Genomic DNA, 18,065 nt, shown 5'->3' with positions numbered 1-18,065 from the left:
GGACTTCTGCCATCCAGTCTTCCCGAATAGTGATCCTATCCTGAGCCTCAGGGGAACATTCATTGGCATAAAAAGGGTGGATGTCTGTGATCCCTGAATGCCCACCTCAAGGGAATGTCAAGAATTTCCTAGTGGGAGGGGGTGGGCTAGATTTGCTGAACTGGCCAAAGAACAATTTTTTCTTCCTGCCTTGACCAATTAGAGTCAAGCTGCCGGTTTACATTTCAAACAAAGCTTGGCAGTTAACTGTCAGTCACCATAAACTGGTGCATTCACCATGGCAACTCCTGTACCAATCAGAGTCCACTTGCCAACCAATCAGCACTGTCCTCTCATATCGTATAAATTTGTTGCTTCCCCTTACATCGGTATTCTTGCGAATTGTCCTGATGAGTGCAAGATGAAAAGCTTTGACTAATTGTGTCTGTTTTCAGCAAAACTCAAGTTTGCATCGTTGTGTTTGGTAGGGAGAGAGGAGCAATGTGATGAGAGAAATTAAGAAAGGGAAGAATTGTACATGCACGTTATTAAAATTACTGGTCTTCATGGGATTTCTGATAGTGGACCAGTAACAAACCTTACACCATAAAATGCTAATATTTATTCCAAAGGACATTAGTTCAACCACATTTAGAAAGGAGGAAAAAACACAGGGGCATTGAAGCCTGTGACATCGCGAACTCTATTTTAAGGATTTAATAAAAAATCCGTTATATTTTTCTGTACAGTTGTAAGTCTGCAGTAATAAATAATGTACCTTGAAAATGACTTTCAGTCTGGAGAACCTCATCTGATTCTACCCTGCCTTTTGACCCAAAAAAAGAGATTTAATTATGAGTTATACAACTGTTAGTTCCTAAGATTTGATGAGACCTGAATCTGTTGAAATCCTAATTTATAAAAGTTATTAGGGATAGAAAAGAAGTTCCTACAGGAAATTGATTTAACGTACTGTCTGCACTTGATGGGCAGAGCCGAATTGTATTTGTCCAGGAAAATTCCAAGGCTTAAATTCTTGAGGACAGCAGTCTTACAGGGGTCATTATGATGTTTACCAGAGCAAATTGGTAGCAGTATTTTACATCCTCCTTGGAACTATTGAAAATTCTCATATATGAGAGCAGGCAGTTGCAGAAAATGTTAAAGAATTACTGGCTGCAATATATTCATCTGTTCACATCCAATGGAGGAAAATTCTACACGCTGTTCCTGTTTCAGAATGTTTATACTGCTGCATTGAGATTTATACACAGAATGTCCAAAGGCGATTAATGTAATACATTAATAATGTGTAGCTATTGTGTTATGCAATCTGCTTGGTCTGTCACCATAAGTTGTATAAGCATCATGTAGCACTGGAGGTCACAAGAAATTGCTACTCATATCACAGTCGTTTTTATTGTAGGAAAAATATTTTCAATTCATGTTAAAGCAACTTTAAAAATCTTTTTCAGGCAAATGTATTTTGCCACTTGGGCAGATGGTGAGATTGGTGTTGCTGATTGATTGGTGGAGCAATGGTGGGAGTGGGTGGTGCTGTCAGTGATTGGTGGAGTGGTTTCTGTTACAAATCACCATCCAATGGCTCCTGCCGAAAAGTGTATATGTGTGGGAATGAGCTGATGGCTGGATCAGGTTTAGTGGAATGGCCTCTTTGGTTAATAGCCTGCCAATACCCACAGTCAACATTCACATTATAGAGCAGCTGACATGTGGGTTTGTGTCCCAGCAATGTGTCAACATCTTTAGGAAAGAAGGAAACAAACAAAGGTAAAAATCTGTGATGCATCAAATAATTTAAATATGCTGCGATGGGTGTATTTTCCTTTGGGAAGTGACAGTGAGGCATAGGCTGATTGAAGCAATAACCATTTGAAGGTCGCAGCAACCCTTTGAGAGAGTTGAAGGGCTGGGATGGCTAAAGGCAAGTAAAGAAAAGGCAATATATGTTTATCCTTGTGGCTTCCATCAGTTTTGTAGTGACATCATGCCTTGCTTCTGTGGAGGTACAAATTCTACGAACATAAATGTTATGTGGATAACATATATAGTGCAAAGCCTATCCTAATGATGCAATTCCTTCAAAATTGTGAAAGCATTATTTAGTGAGTGATTTGACCATATAAACCACAAATAACTTTAAAGTAGGTTGTGACAAAGATCACGAGTTGAAGACTTTTCAGATTTAAACAGTTCTTGTGCCACTTATTCTGTTTTTAGCAGAGAACTATAAGGAAGCTTTGATGATTTTAGCTATATTATTACCTTTTTAAAAATACAGATAGATATAAATATGTGTGTATATATATATAGTATTTCCCTGGAGGCAGACTAGTTACTAATTTCATTTGATGATGTCAGTAAGAGTCCAGTAGTTTTTAGAGAGTATTATTTAGTGTGTACAGCCTATAGTGCAGGACACTACCAAGGTTGAAAAGAGTAACAAACAAGATATCACAAGAGATAATGGTTAGGTTTTAAAAGAATGTGGAGAATAGAAAGGGAGTCAAATGGAGGGAAGGAGTTCCATCACAGCTGAGCTGAATTGGGTCCTCATCCAACACCAGATACAACATTTCCAACAATAGTAACTGGTTAGTGTCTTCTAAAACCCCTCTCCCCTGCCTCCTGCACCTTCTTTCTCTAGTTTCTCTCCTATCTCCTTTCATGCCCTCTCTGAGCTCATTCTCTCTCTGTGATCCAGCCCCTGTTACCTTGGCTCTATTCCCAACTAAACTGCTGACCACCCAACTTTCCTTCTTAGATACTGTGCTCCCTCTTTCAAATCTGCTGTCATCGCCTCTCTCCTCAAACAAACAGCCCTTGACCCCTCCATCCTTGCAAACCACCACCCCATCTCCAACCTCCCTTTCCTCTCCAAAGTCTTTGAATGTGCTGTCGCCTCCCAAATCCGAAAACCATCTTTTCCGGAACTCCATGTTTGAATCCCTCCAATCAGGTTTCCATCCCTGCCACAGTACCGAAACACCTCTTCAAAGTCATATAAGATATCCTATGTGACTGTGACACAGGTAAACTATCCCTCCTCATCCTTCTCGACCTATCTTGGATACCTTTGATAAGATTAACCACACCATCCTCCTCCAACATCTCTCCACTGTCATCCAGCTGGATGGAACTGTATTTGCCTGGTTCTATTCATGTCTATCCAGTTGTAGCCAGAGAATCACTTACAATGACTCCTGCACAACTACCTCTGGTGTCCCCCAAGGATCCTCCATTGGCTCCCTCCTATTTCTCATCTACATGCTGCCCCACGGCAACATCATCTGCAAACATGTCCATTTTTACATGTATGCTGATGACATCCAGCTCAACCTCACTACCATCTCTGTCAACTCCTCCACAGTCTCTAAATTATCAGACTGCTGCTGCAACATCCAGAACTGGATGAGCAGATATTTCCTCCAACTAAATACTGGGAAGACTGAAGCCGTTGTCTTTGATCACTGCTACAAACTCTGTTCCTTGGCCACTGACTCCATCCTGGCAACTGTCTGAGGCTAAACCAGAATGTTCACAACATTGGTATCATATTTGACCCCGAGACAAGCTTCCGACCACATATCAACACCATCACTAAAATCACCTACTTCCATCTCTGTTACATTGCCCGACTCTGCTCCTGCCCCAGCTCATCAACTGCTGGGACCCTCATCTTGACTTGACTATTCCAACAAATGCATAGGTGGCTTCCCATTTTCCACCCTCCACAAACTCCAACAGCATCTGGGACCTAAGTGAACAGCGGATTCCACAGGGAGGAGGAGAGAAATGGCAGGAAGGACGGGAGAGATAGTATCTCCTTAAACAATGAGATGTAAGGTTTGGGAAATAAACAGCAGAAGCACTGAGAAGGAGGGTGAATTGGGGGTGAATTCAACATTAAATCAGGTACAGAAAGAGAAATAGAGAGGGGGAAAGAAAGATTGGATAAAGAGAGAGAGGAAAAAGAGGCAAAAGAAAAAGGAAGAAAAATATTATTTAAAATTTAATTTTTAATATATATAATCTCCCCGAAAAATTCAAAACCTGAAGGTACTTATGCTTGTAATGACAAAACTTAACTTACTGTGGTGAATTTAGTGGGCAATCATAGAATAAAACAACACAGAAGGAGGCAATTCGGTCCATTGAGTCTGTGCCGGCCCTTTTGAAGAACAACCCAGCTAGTTCCACTCCCCCACTCTTTCCTCCATATTCTAGCTGCTTTTCTCCTTCAAGTATTTATCCAATTCCCTTTTGATGGCACCTATTCAATCTGTATCCACTACCCCAACGGGCAGTGCATTCCAATCCTAACCCTTTGGTGTGTAAACAGCTTTTTCCTCATGTTAGCTCAGGTCCTTTTGCCAATCACCTTAAATTACAGTAAGTGCCTAAACAAAAATGGGAATACTAATGGCAACATGCTGTTTTCACAATGCTAACTGTGACGTGGCCTAACTCGAACAGCAACCTGTGGATATTCACATTTAACTACACATCTGCTCCCCGCCCGAAGCCGCAATACTATTGTACCCAGAAATATTGGTAAGCGCCATTAGTCTCACCGTTACTTTGACAGCAAGTTCTGGGTCAATATTTATCCGTTATTCAGAAATAAATAATAGCCATAAGACTGGTGCACTGATTAAAATATCATTTAATTGATTAATACTGCTTCCAATAAAATGCATTTTAAGATACACTGTATAAAACAATCTAGACTTTAATAATTTACTATTTACATAAGCCAAAAATAGTAAGTTAGTACATATTTGTTTAAAAGACGCTTGCACAAGAGAACCTGTGACGGTGCACTCCATAGAGAAGCAGCAAGGTGCAGACACAGCATCTTAGTTTGGGGCCTTATCAAAACCATCAAATTGCTCCAGTCCTTGATTTCCATTAGTGCCTTCTGTTGCTGATGCTGTCTGCATGAATACTGATAGGTATTTTTTGTGTTGGCTTCGCAACAAAAGCTTTAACAGAGTGTGTTAAAAGACCAGCAGGGGTCATGATGAGAGATCCATCCAGATGCTGCAACAACTCTTAGTTGAGGTAATTACTTTTCCTCAATGGTTTCCATTCCCGATGGAAAAGTAAATCCTGTAGATTGTCCAGACCGGCATGCTGAGATAGAAGCCTTCCCAGATGCAGCTGTGGTTCTTGCAAAAAGCAAACACATCCACAGAAGTTAATATTGTGGCTCAGAACACTTCTCTACCAGTTCTTCTTCAAAATGATTGGATTGAACTTGCTTTTTCAAGACGGCCTATTTTAAGACTATTTGCTCACCATGGTGATTATTAATTTCTTTTCTTTTTAAATGAAGGAAATGTCTTGTGCTTTTCCTGAACTTGCTTGTGTGGATTTCTGAGATTGTTAGAACTAGCCAAAGGCAACCCAGACTATGGGGATTTGTTGTCAAAGCAGCTTTTCACATGTCACTTTATTTTGTCTTCTGTAAACATTTAAGTGAGAAACTGATGATTACTGTATTCAAGTATCCTTCACAAACTGGACCAGCCTGCTGACAGCGGTGAACAAGGTGAACGTTCATGCTCCAACTGATGTTTGGTTGTGGGGAACGAGAGGGTGGAAAGAATGGGACAGGGGGAAAAGTCAACCTCTGAGTAAATATGCCCCATGCTCGAATCACTCCAAGATATCCGTTTCAAAAGGAACTAGCTGGTAGTACGATAAGTTTGTAACGTAGGCGCTGGGATCATTGTTCTCAGCTTCTTCCATAAACTCACTTCCATTTTCAAATCTGCAAGAGAGCACATTTCAGTCAGTGGGAGTCAGTGTGCACTGGAAGCATGTGACAAGCGTACAAACCACAATGGTACCAGCTAAATAACAAAGCTTGCAGAGTGTGTCAGAGGACATGTTGCAATCAAACCACAACAGTTATTTATTTCATACAAAAAATGACTTTAAGCATTTTCCTTCTTTTCTGGTAAAGGCTTTAGCCTTTCACTTAAAACAACAGCGACTTAATTTTAAGGTAATTTATTGCATGTGAACCATTCTAGGACATTTCTGACAAGTGAGGTCATATCAATAAATGCAAGTTCTTTACTTAAATCATTTAAATCATCTTCTCTCCCCCTACTTTTCAGATATTTGTTCCTCTGAATCTGTCTCTGCAATTCATGAATCAGGCGCAACAGCAATTCAGAAATAAACCTTACTCCAATTTTCCCCTCCCCCGCCCACCCCCAGATATGAAAGTGCCTCGCCTTCACTCAGTATCTTATCACAGTCACATGATCAGAATTGACTCAGTATTGGGTGGGGGGAATGTGGAATGATGGATGTGATTCAACGCTCAAGCATGCTGGACATTACAGCTCCAATGTTTGGTGCAACCCCATTCATTAATCAAGATTTATAAACTATTTCAATAATTTCCAAAATGGCATTTGAGTTCAACAAGAAGTGCCAGCTATTGGGGTGAATTTAATGAATTGGAGCGTCATGTGACAGATACATATCAGCAAATGTGCCACTGAGCTCAGCAAATCCCAGCAGACTATCAGGCACCCAGGAATCTCTTGACAGGCTAAATAGACCCAGTTGGTCTTTTCATGTCCTGTGTTTCTGTAACTCACACACTTTTCTTTCCAACACAGACAGAAAGTCACACAGGATCACGCACCGGCTATACTCAGTTTCGCACTGGTTAGTGCTAATTCATATGTACTACCCTGATATATCTTTCCAAAGAAAAGCAGTATCAGTTAAAACTACCTTTCCACTCAAAATTCCTACCTAGTTCTGGGGAATATTTTATTGTCCAAACAATGTAGTTAAAAACAAAATCTTTGAACAATATTAATGGCAAAATGAGGAACAAATTGTCCTCTTGTGGAAAGTATTTCATTCCCCAGTATTAGCATATAAATTGGCTGTTTTCAAAGTATTAAATTCACTCTATTTTATCTTATTTTCTTCTCTCCACTCCTGAAAACACTGACTCTTGTTGGAGCACCGTTCCAGAGATGCTGGGTGGTTTCTGGAATCTCATCCTCTGACCACTCTTTATCATGTGTCAGCAAGCCTATAAGGCTTTAAAATTCTTTCTCAAGTGTGCTGTTCCTCATATAACATACTTCTCCCTCCTCCCTCTGCACCTTTCATTCTTATAAGGTCAAATATTCACAGTTTATTATATTGAGGAACCAAAGGTGAAGGTCAAGGCACATACTGCTGACAACACCAAGGTTGAAAAGAATGATAGAGGTGAAGTAAATCAGACTTAGTGGTTATATGACTTCAATCTTGGATTTTAAGAGCCTTGGATCTGTAAGGGGAAGGAAAGACTGAGGGAGCTAAGGAGTTCCAGAGATTTGAGGTCCTGGAAAAGAGTGCTTAAAAGCTGCTGTTGTTACGAAAGTACTTCAATTTTTTGTTAAATTTTGAGGACTTGTGTTTTGAAACTGAAAAAAAGAATTCCATAGATGCTGGACTTTGTGTTTTTCTTTAAAAGAGGTCATCATAAGGTCTTTTGGACTTGGTTTGTAAACAGCCCTTACTGGAAGTCACCTGTCTTAAATAATTACCCAGCAGGGGTTTTTTGATTTGGGGGAGATGTTTACGGAGAAGTGACAGGTTGAGATTTATAGGGGTCAGGAGGTTTGATACTTGAGATATTGTTTTGGTTTCACTTTGGACAGACATTTGGGGTATGGACAGTGTTTTGAGTTGGAACTTTAAAAATCAACCTGAAGAGCAGTCACCCTAGCTCAGCCTGTTCCATCTCTTTGAAAAGTCTGCCAGTTTTTCCATCTCTTTGAGAAGCTCTTACAAGCAAATGTAAGAAATAGAGAAATTGATGCTACATTCCTCCTGAAAGGCTTGCTTGAAGCCCCTGTTGTATTTCTCCTGAGACTCTGGAAAAACCTGCCAGATAAATCCTCAATGCCGCCTAAATGAATTGCTCCAGAAAGGGATCCCCGTGACAGCCATCTATGCATATTTGGGACGCCAAACCAAAAAAAGGACATCTGGCATCTTTCCATATCTTTTCTTTTTTCTTCAAGAATCAGCAAGTATTTGGCCAAAGTATTCTTTTTTTTTGTAATAGAGCTCTAAAGAGAAAAATCTCTATTTTTCATTTAACTGGTGTGTGTGTGTGTGTGTGTGTGTGTGTGTGTGTGTGTGTGTGTGTGCATGTGGGGGGCCTAAGGTAAAAGGGAACTTTCATATTTCAATCTGTGTGTTAACACATTGCTTCATTACTGGATATGTCTTGTTTTATAATAAACTGATAATTTTGTTTTTTAAAGAAACCTGGTTGGTGTATTTTATTCTGGGATAAAGAGTAGAGTATATGATTGACCTTATTGGTAACTAGACAAACATTTACATATATATTCTGACCTGTGGAGAAGTGGAACAAGAAAAGACAGTGTATTCCTCCCACTTCAGTCATAACACTGTAATGAGTCTTGAATTTAAGACAATGGGAATGTAGGTAAGAGGAAATGTATGCAGATTGGTGTAGTAGAAACTGTTCAAAGAAAGAACGGAGGAAAGTTCAGAGGAGCACTGGCAAGCATTGATAAAATGAAGACAAGAAAGGTTGCTAGGAAGAGAGGCAGGAGCCTAGATATGAGCGAGGGATTGTCCATCAGATAATCATTTTTTACCCTGTCGAGGAGTGCTAGAGAAAAGTGAGAAGGCATAGTGGCAATAAAATAGATTTGAATGGACTTGGCCTTAGTAGGAGTTAAGAGTATTTAAAAGAAAAATAAATATTTGGCATAAAAGATGAAGCCAAATTTCTTGGAGGCAACTTTTATATGAAGCAACATAAGAAACATAAGATACAGGAGCAGAAGTAAGCCATATAACGCTTCAAGCCTGCTCCACCATTCAACAAGATCATGGCTGATTTTAACCTCAAATCCACATTCTTGCGTTATCCCCACAACCATTGATTCCCTTAGTCATGCTAGGCCCCCACCTGCCAAGAATGAGGCACATTAATTTTGTCATGAACATTGATTTTAAACTGTTGCTGGAGCGAGAAAATGGCTTGTTAAACAGATCAGCCATGGCTGGAAAAGACATTTGCTTATTAACAGATGGTGACTGGAAGGACAAAGGACCATTCCCTGACACATTCAACCCACAGTGGACCTTGATCACCAGGTACTTTGTGTAAGAGGAACATTCCAGAGACTGCCAAGGTGATAAAATCCAGGACTGGTTAGACCAGCTGGTCACATGACTAACTGGCTGCTCCAGGGTTTTTTGAACTGGCCACAGAGAGTTTGAACTCGGGAAAGTCTGTTTGCTCCTGGACTGAGAAGATCTTTCCCGTCTGCTCCCATCTCTTTCTCACAAGCCTCTGAATCCACTGAAGACACATGAACCCCAAGGGAGAAAAGTCTCCTACGGTGAACAAGGTTTAAGAAGAATACTGGGCCCCAACGAAAAGCAAGATCTACCTACAATCAAGGGCTCTACAGTGAGCTCGAAGAACCATAACAAAAACTCTTCAGATATTGCCACAAACTTTTCCACTTTATTTTTCTTCTGCTCTTTTCTGTCTCTATTTGCATGTGTGTATCACATATACATGCTAGCGTGGGCGCGTTGTGTATCTGTAGGCGTCAACCAAATTAGAGTTTAAGTTCAAGTTTAATAAATTTCAACTTTTCTGCTTTAAACCTAAGAAAGCCTGTTTGTGCTGGTTTCGTTGCCTTATAAATAAAAAGCGGTGAACAGGGATTCACCAAGGGAGAGCTAAAAACACAATGTGTCTAAAAATGAAACCCTGTTACGGTAAGACCAGGTGAAGGCTGAAAGGGACCCCTAGGCACCTTTCTCTCATAACAGTATCTAAAAATCTATCAATCCTTGTCTTGAATATACTCAACGACTGAGCAGCCACAGTTCTCTGGGATAAGGAATTCCAATGATTCACAAGCCTTTGAGTGAAGGGATTTCTCCTCATCTCAGTCCTACATGGCCAACCCCTTATTCTGAGATTAAGACTCCATGATCTAGACTCCCCAGCCAGGGGAAAAATCCTCTTAGCATTTACTCTATCAAGCCCTTTAAGAATTTATGTTCCAATGAGATCACCTCTTATTCTTCTAAATTCAAGAGAATATAAGCCCAATCTATTCCCCTCATCCCAGGAATCAGTTTATTAAACGTCTGTTACACTCCCTCTAAGTCAGGAACATCTTTCCTTAGGTAAGGAGAGCAAAAGGGAACTAAATGGGAGAGAAAATCACAGCCATGGGGGACTCTCCTGAGTTAATGAAAAGATTCAGAATTTGTACTCATATAGCCTCTCACTGTTCAAACATGTTTCCAAAGGCTTCACATACAATGACTTACTTTAAAGTGAAGTTACTGTTATATGTAAAATGACTGTCACATGTGTTTACATAACAAGATCTCAAAGCAATAATGACCTGTTGGCCAGGTTTATAGTGTAGCTGGTGGAAGAAATAAAATTGGCCAAATACTGGAGGAGCTCCTTGCTCTTCTTAGAAAAGTGCCATGGGATGTTTAACATCCAGCTGAACCACAGTAACAAAGAGACTGGACCCTGGTTTAATGCTTCACCCAGAGAATGCCAGGTCTAATACAGCATTCCCTCAGTGTTGCATGGGAAAGTCAACCTGAATAATTTTCTGACTCAGTAGTGCTACATACTGAGCGTGCTGACATTCGTTTGAGCTAACAACCAGAGAACGGAGCAATTGAAGAGAAACCTGACCGCCATGAAGATGGATTTGGAGGGAGGTAGTATGATGGTAATTTGTTTCAACGTACATGGTGCCATACCTTGTCAAAGACTTTGGAATGTCCAAACAGTGGCAGATGTTTCAGCTAAATGTCCAAGAACAGAGACCCACACACACATAGCATGGACAATAAGATCACCAATGGATTAGCCATACCAGAAACCATTCAGGATATTATGAATTAGGCCAGAATTTTCAAGGTGATGGATAATTTGACAATTAACATGGAGGTTTAATTTTTCTATAGTACAACATTGATTTGCATGTTTGCATAGAATTCTTTTATTCTATTTTAACGCATATAATGACACAGAAAGAAGGAGGTCATGCAGCCCATTATGCAGCCCATCATGTCTGTGCCAGTTTTGCAACTGTGTTAAAATGGCGTACTAAGGGATTGAACATCTTGGTTGGTGCACGATTGGAGGGAATTAAACTGCATAACATGCTTATTGGACAGAGATCAGTAAAGAATGTTAGCCTGGAATTTCTTCAACAAGAACAACTTGCATTTATATAGCCCCTTTAATGTAGGAGAGTTTTAAGGAGGGAATACCAGAACTTAGGGCCAAGGCAGCTGAAGGCTCGGTCACCAATGGCACAGCGATTAAAATCAGGGATGCACAAGATGCCAGAATTGGCGCAGTACAGAGAGCCAGCTTCAGTGGTGTGGTTGATGCAGGAAGTGTTAAGGGGGTGAGATGTTTGCCCACTTGTTCACCACATCCTTCTGACGCTCCTGCTGCTCCATTGGATGGTTCCCCCTGTTGCCGACTGTGGGGAGGAGGGGGTAGGTGGCATTCTTTCTCTGAGGTCTCCATGTTGAGGCCCAGCATGTAGCACACCACCACAATCCATGAGATTCTGGTCAGACTATATTACAGAGATACTTCCCCAGACCTTTGACCTTCCTGATACACACTAAGATAAGTCTGGTGGAAAAATGAACCTAATGAGACTGATGCTCAGCTGATGTCCTGGGACATGGAGAGGTGTCAACAGCCATGGCTTTAGAGGGTGGACCTTTTCTTCCAGGATCCACCCAGAAACCTGCCTTCCAGGGTGAAAATGGTCTGGCACAATGAACTGCCTTAAAATGAAGGTACTGTGGCAGCTACCAGGAAAGTGAGCATGCATTTGCCTGCTACAGTGTTGCTGGTCACAAATGAGCTGGAGATTGAGAGTGGAATTCCTCTTCTGGTGTGATTGATGGGGGTTGATTAAGGGCGCACCTGTGAGAGCACTTTATGACTGGGGTCCACAGATACCTTCCAGAGGGTCTGCGACACAGGGCAACCGCCCACAGGGGGACAATGGCCCAAGGCACCGTGGGCAAGAATAAATGAGTGGGCGGCGGCTGGAGGTGTACTCTGCTCCCCTCAGGATCCTTCTCTCCCTCTGCTCCTCGTGTGCTCTCTCCATGCTCCAGGTCCACTAGGCTGCTGATTCATCCGTGCTCTGTGCTCCACGTGCTTCTGCTCTCACCATGGTGTGCTTTCCCATTGATGCTGCTTTCCCCCTGCTCCTCTGGAGCTTTCTTTGTGTTCTGGTCTCCCTGGGCACCTGCTGTCTAAGCAGAGACACCGAGAAACAGGAACACCCATCATACTCATATCTATAAGGTGAATGCCTGTTTTTCTCTCAAGCATTATTAAAACACTCTCTACCTACAACGCTTCCATATTATGAGTATTATATAGTTGTATAATTTAGATGGGTCCCGTGATTACTAATCCATTTGAAAAGGGCTCTTTCAACCAAAGAAGTTTGAGAACCCATGCCTTTGGCAATCCGGCCACTCTGTAAAATAGCACTGCCCTATCATGCTGCTGCTGATGATTATCCAGTGGATGAGCTGCTTTCCGCTGGTCAGCAACGCCTCAGAGATCCACTGTGACCACTTTAGTTTTGTGAGACTGGCAGAAATGGGAGATCCACAGCACAAGACAGGCAGGTAGATGGTAAAGATTTGTCTGCATTGAAGAAACAAAACTATGATCACATTGGCAGAGATGTAAGTTTTCTGCCAATCCTTTTGAATCAACTTCTGTCTTTAAATGGGTTTATTGATGCTGCGCAGACAAGGCAGTAATGACAGCAAATAGGACTTATGGGGCTGGATTTTAAGGAGCCCTCGATGTCGGGACCCGTGGCGGAGGGGGCCTGAAGATGGCCCCGGATGAGGCCCCCCTTTGACCTCGATGCCAGCAGGGCCCGGCCCGATATTGCTGATGGCGCCAAGGCCTCAAGGCGTCACCCCCGCCCCACCCCCGCCGCTCAGTGTCGGGACTGCAATTTAAACATTTAAATAAATTAAAATACCTGAATTAATTACTCTCCCGTTGCCTCCTGATGTTCCGCTGTGATCTTCACGCCGACGGCCGGCACTGCTGCGCCTTCGGATCCCCGTCTGTGGAAACGAGGCGCAACACTGGTGGGGAGGGTGGGGGGGGGGGGGGAGGTGAGTTTCTCATTGCAGGTGTGGGGGGGGGGGATGGAAACGGGATCAAGTTAGTGTCATGGGTGTAGGGGATAGTGGGAAGGGTTATAGTTCAAAGTTTGTGCAGTTGTGGGGGGGGATGGTCAGATGGTAAAGGTAAGTGTTTTGTGGGGGGGAAAGGCAAATAATTAATTTAATTGTTATTGGGGGGAGGGGGCAAAAGAAATGTATTCATTTTCAGTCAATCTTTCTTTAAATATTTAAATTTTTTGGTAGTGCTAACACCCTTTAAAAATGGCGTCGGCGCCTGTGCACAGGCAGCTGACGCCATTGCCGGAAACGGACAGCCCCACCCCCTCTGTGATTGGGCGGGGCCCACCCGGCTATTTAATTGGGCGGGGCCCACCCGGCTATTTAATTGAGCTGCCAAGCTTGGAATCGCGGCAGGTTCTTTGGCGTGCAGCCTGCATGGGTGAGCCGCCATTTTTTCACCCATGTCCAATTTTGGCAATGGTCTTCTAAAATTCAGCCCATGATATCACTAAGACATTATTCCCCGTCTTAAATATTTCCAGCATCGACTGGGAGTGACCAGAGAATAATTGGCCGAACACAAAAATTGGACGTAAATGAGACAGCAGTGAGATGGGGATGTCACTTGCCCCTTTTCCCACTTCTGCCTGCTGGAATAGCACCCGAAAAATGGGCAGGAAGAAAAGGAAAACCCGGGCTTCTGTCTCCACCTTCATTTAACTCCAGCACACAGCGTGTCACCAGGGGCCAAGCAGATAAATTGAACAGACTCTCTTATTGTCACTGGTGTTAATGTGACATATTTCGTGGATTGATAGGTTGGTGAGCTGGCAGCCCATCTGTTAGGAGAATATGCTGCATTACTATGACTGCTGTATCCTCTTGCTCCACTTCCAATACTAGCTTCAGCCGGCCTTTGTTTCAGCACACACAGGACAGTTATTCATTACCCACTCCCTCCCACCACAACCCCCCATGATGGCTCAGTCAGTTTCCCCAATGGAAGCTTAAAAATGGATCAGAAAGATCCCAGGTTGGACCCCTGATTTATGCAACCAACAATGATCTCAGTCAGAATGGCAGTCGGAATTGGCCTCAGTGCCTTCCTGTTGGGGAAGTGCATGCATGTGCGTGTCAGTTAATGACAGAATTGAGTTCATCACGATCTGATAACCTACTGGCACTCACTGTTAAGACCCATTCATGACAAGTAGCCATGTAGGTACGACACTGGAGGGCCACTGGCACCTGTCCCAACCACTCGCAAGCAATTCCTTGTCTTTTTCTCATGTTTTGTTCCTCCTGCAGGTGCGGATTCATACCGTGGCGTTGCTTCTTTTATGCCAGTAGCTCTCCAGTGCCTTTCCCAGGAGGCCATCCCTCAAATGTCAGTCCAGAAATGAAGAGTGGACCATTTCTCACAGCCGTTCCTGTTCTGCCAGCATTACCTCACTGGAGGTGCAGATGAAACCCCCATCTACACGTGTAAGCAGGGCCGGACTTCCGGTGAAGTGACACCGGCAAAGCAGGAGGAGCTGGGAGGGGTTTCCTGGCTTAAGTGTCAGCAGGGCACTTTCAGAAACCCCGGGTATTCTGTTACACTTCAAGACCAATTGCTGTGGCAAGTCTGAAGAAATTCTCCTATATGGGAATGTGAATTCTGCTGCACATCTGCCCAGGATGTGGCACAATCTGAGTATAACAAATACTTGCTTTAAAAAAACACAATACAAAATGGCCCAAACTAGTGATTTTTATTTAGTGAAGTTGAGCACTTTAAAGTCAGTCGACTGTGTTCAGTTTTTCACACACTGCTGTGAAGTTTGCAGTGATAGTTGACACTTGCCTATCTAATCTTGCAGGTGAGGCAGTATAGCTGTTAAGCATTAATTGTATATTAATGTGTTTATATTATTTATAATGTTTAATTGTATGCAGGTGGCAGGCAATAACTGGAGTTTCACTAGAGCACATATAAAGAAACACTTAGTGAATCTGTGTTGTGATTGAGTTAGGAGGTACATGCTTGTAATGTTTCACACTGTAAATAAATGTAAGACTGAGTAAAGATTGGCTTCGGTATCATCAACTAGCTTTCCAGAATAGAACATAAGTAGCAGCTAGCTAAACTGATGGGCCCTGATGCTTCTCGGGGGTCTCACAGCCTCCTGCTATAGTTCTGGTGGGAAATATTGGCTAGAACCCTATGAACAACTTTTCCCTGGGGCGAATTCTGCCAGTCTCCTACCAAAGCTAGGGCAGGAGAATAGGAGAATCTCTGCAGAATTTCAGGGCCATGTTCTTGTTTGGAATTTGCTCCAATGTTTGGCTGTTTTTGCATCAGCACTTGCTTAGTGTGGCAGCTGCTCATGTTTACACTGCTGAAACCCATTCCCTTATCACAACTGTGGAATTGTGGAGCTATGTTTTGGTGGGTCTATGATTCTGTTGTTGGTTAATGGAGCTGGTTTCAGTTGTGTGAACAAGACCAGCCAGGGCACAGGCACCAGTCTCCGACCATCCAAACCAAACAAGCACAAAAAGTAAAAATACCTTATCTGATGTTGAGATCCATGGGATTACCTGATCCCCATTCCATTTTCTACCTCGATACTTTATCTACCTAGCTTGTAACCAATGCATTGGGATTGAAAGTCCTATGGCAAGCTCCCAATATTATTGGCCATGAACACCTCAGGTCCACTATATGCCAGAAATGCTCTACTTCGAAATGCATTAGAACAGACAGTCTTATACAGAGAGTACACAGGCAAAACTCCTCTGTTCTACAATTCCTTGTGCATTTCCACCTCCGTAACATCACTTAACTCCATCACTGCCTCAGCTCTTCTGCTGCTGAAAGCCTCATTCATACTTTTGTTACCTCTAGACTTGACTATTCCAATGCATTCCTGGCCATCCTCCCACACTCTACAATCTGTAATCATGAGGTCATTCAAAACCCTGCTGCCCATTCCCTAACTCACACCAAGTCCCATTCACCCATCACCCCCCAGACTCACTGGCCTCCATTGGCTCTTGGTTAAGCAACACCTCAATTTTAAAATTCTCATCCTTGTTTTCAAATCCCTCCATGGCCTCGCCCCGCCCTATCTCTGTAACCTCCTCCAGCCCTACAGCCCTCTGAGATATCTGCGCTCCTCTAATTCCGGCCTCTTGAGCATCTCTGATTTTAATCGCCCCACCATTGGTAGTCATGCCTTCAGCTGCCTAGGCCCCAGCACTGGAATTCCCTCCCTACACCTCTCCTCCTGTCTATCTCTGTTTTACTCCTTTAAGACGTTCTTTAAAAGCTACTTCTCTCACTTGTCTTAATATCTCTTTATGCAGTTTGTTGTCAAATTTTGTTTGATAATGCTCCTGTGAAGCACCTCGGGTGGGGGTGGGGGGTTGTTTTACTACATTAAAGGTGCTATATAAATACAAGTTGTTGTTAAACGTGCTGTGAACCTGCAAAGAGATTGCACCTATTAAGAAACCAAACATGATGCAACTTGGGAGGCCTCCCATTATGCACAGCATTGATTCTCAATAGGCGAAACAGATGACAGCCACATGAAAAATGTTAGATTCTGATCGAGGGCTGCCAACAACTGGTGACAGGACAGCCGGGTGGGGATTTATTTTGCTCCTGTTTGCCTTTTCCCTTCAGCAACCAAATACCTGCAAGAGGACCTAAGTTTCCTCAACATTTCAAAGAAAGCAGGCCAGCAGCCTGTCTCTTACACCTGACAATCTTGCGCCCAGCTCACCTGACAGTCTCTGCGTGCCATGCGTGACACGGCAGGAGCACCACCGAAATACTGAACGTGTTGACTCCTTAGGCCACAGTCTACTAGGAGAATGCTACCGGGTGACACCAATCTTCTAATAGCACTGATTTGCTCCTCAATAATTCCTGCTGCTTCACACCTTGCACACTTGACCGTCTAAACTGGACTCAAAGCCTCTGCCGAGTCTGATGATGAAAGAATTTAATTCAATGGGGTAACTTAATCCCCATGCATTTCTTAATTTGCACGCTCCACTTGAAGGTGAAGGGAGATTAAATGGTTGTTGTCACCTGACAGCATTATGACTCAGAACAGCAGGAACTGGGACTGCTGCCACCATATACTGGTTCCAAAATAATTGCAATGGAGAAAGCTGTTTGGGGAAAGAAAACAAGGAAGTAACAGTAGGTGAGAAATTGGTGATGGAGTGAAATTGCTGTTGTTGTTTCCATGGCCACAAATCCATGCTCTCAAAACTTCATTGTAAAGCTCTCAGTTATCGCACTTTCTATTTTGTAAGGTCCATTACCAAACCTCCTGAACTTTTTTGGTGCGTTTGCCAATTTCCCCCATTTCTTTAGAGTCATAGAAATTTACAGCACGGAAGGAGGCCATTCGGCCCATCGTGTCTGTGCTGGCCAACAAGGAGCCATCCAGCCTAATCTCACTTTCCAGTTCTTGGTCCATACACTTCTTTCTTTCTTTTGGGCCTCCTTATCTCGAGAGACAATGGATACGCGCCTGGAGGTGGTCAGTGGTTTGTGAAGCAGCGCCTGGAGTGGCTATAGCCTTGTAGGTTATGGTACTTTAAGTGCATATTCAAGTATTTTTAAATGTTATGAGGGTTTCTGCCCCTACCACCCTTTCAGCCAGTGTGTTCCAGATCCCCACCACCCTCTGGGTGATATAAATTCCCCTCTGATCCCCTCCAAATCTCCTACCTCCTACCCTAAATCTATGCCCCCTGGTTATGGACCCCTCAACTAAGGGGAATACGGCCTTCCTATCCACTTTATCTAG

The 18,065-nt window shown here is 42.9% G+C and overlaps 1 protein-coding gene across 1 annotated transcript in view; it reads right to left on the bottom strand.

Moving 5' to 3' along the window:
• Positions 1-4,654: 4,654 nt before the first annotated feature.
• The window catches only part of pxdc1b (PX domain containing 1b), a 61,896-nt gene continuing 48,485 nt past the window's right edge, over positions 4,655-18,065 (bottom strand). Inside the window, exon 5 of the mRNA XM_068049953.1 lies at positions 4,655-5,776. Coding sequence (XP_067906054.1) covers positions 5,662-5,776 — 115 coding nt within the window. The 3' untranslated portion in view covers positions 4,655-5,661. The remainder of the gene's footprint in view (positions 5,777-18,065) is intronic.

Source organism: Heterodontus francisci, chromosome 2 (assembly GCF_036365525.1).
Source record: "Heterodontus francisci isolate sHetFra1 chromosome 2, sHetFra1.hap1, whole genome shotgun sequence".
Taxonomy (NCBI): Eukaryota; Metazoa; Chordata; class Chondrichthyes; order Heterodontiformes; family Heterodontidae; genus Heterodontus; species Heterodontus francisci.
Note: the sequence above shows the minus strand (reverse complement) of the source record. Positions and strands in the feature narration are given on the sequence as shown.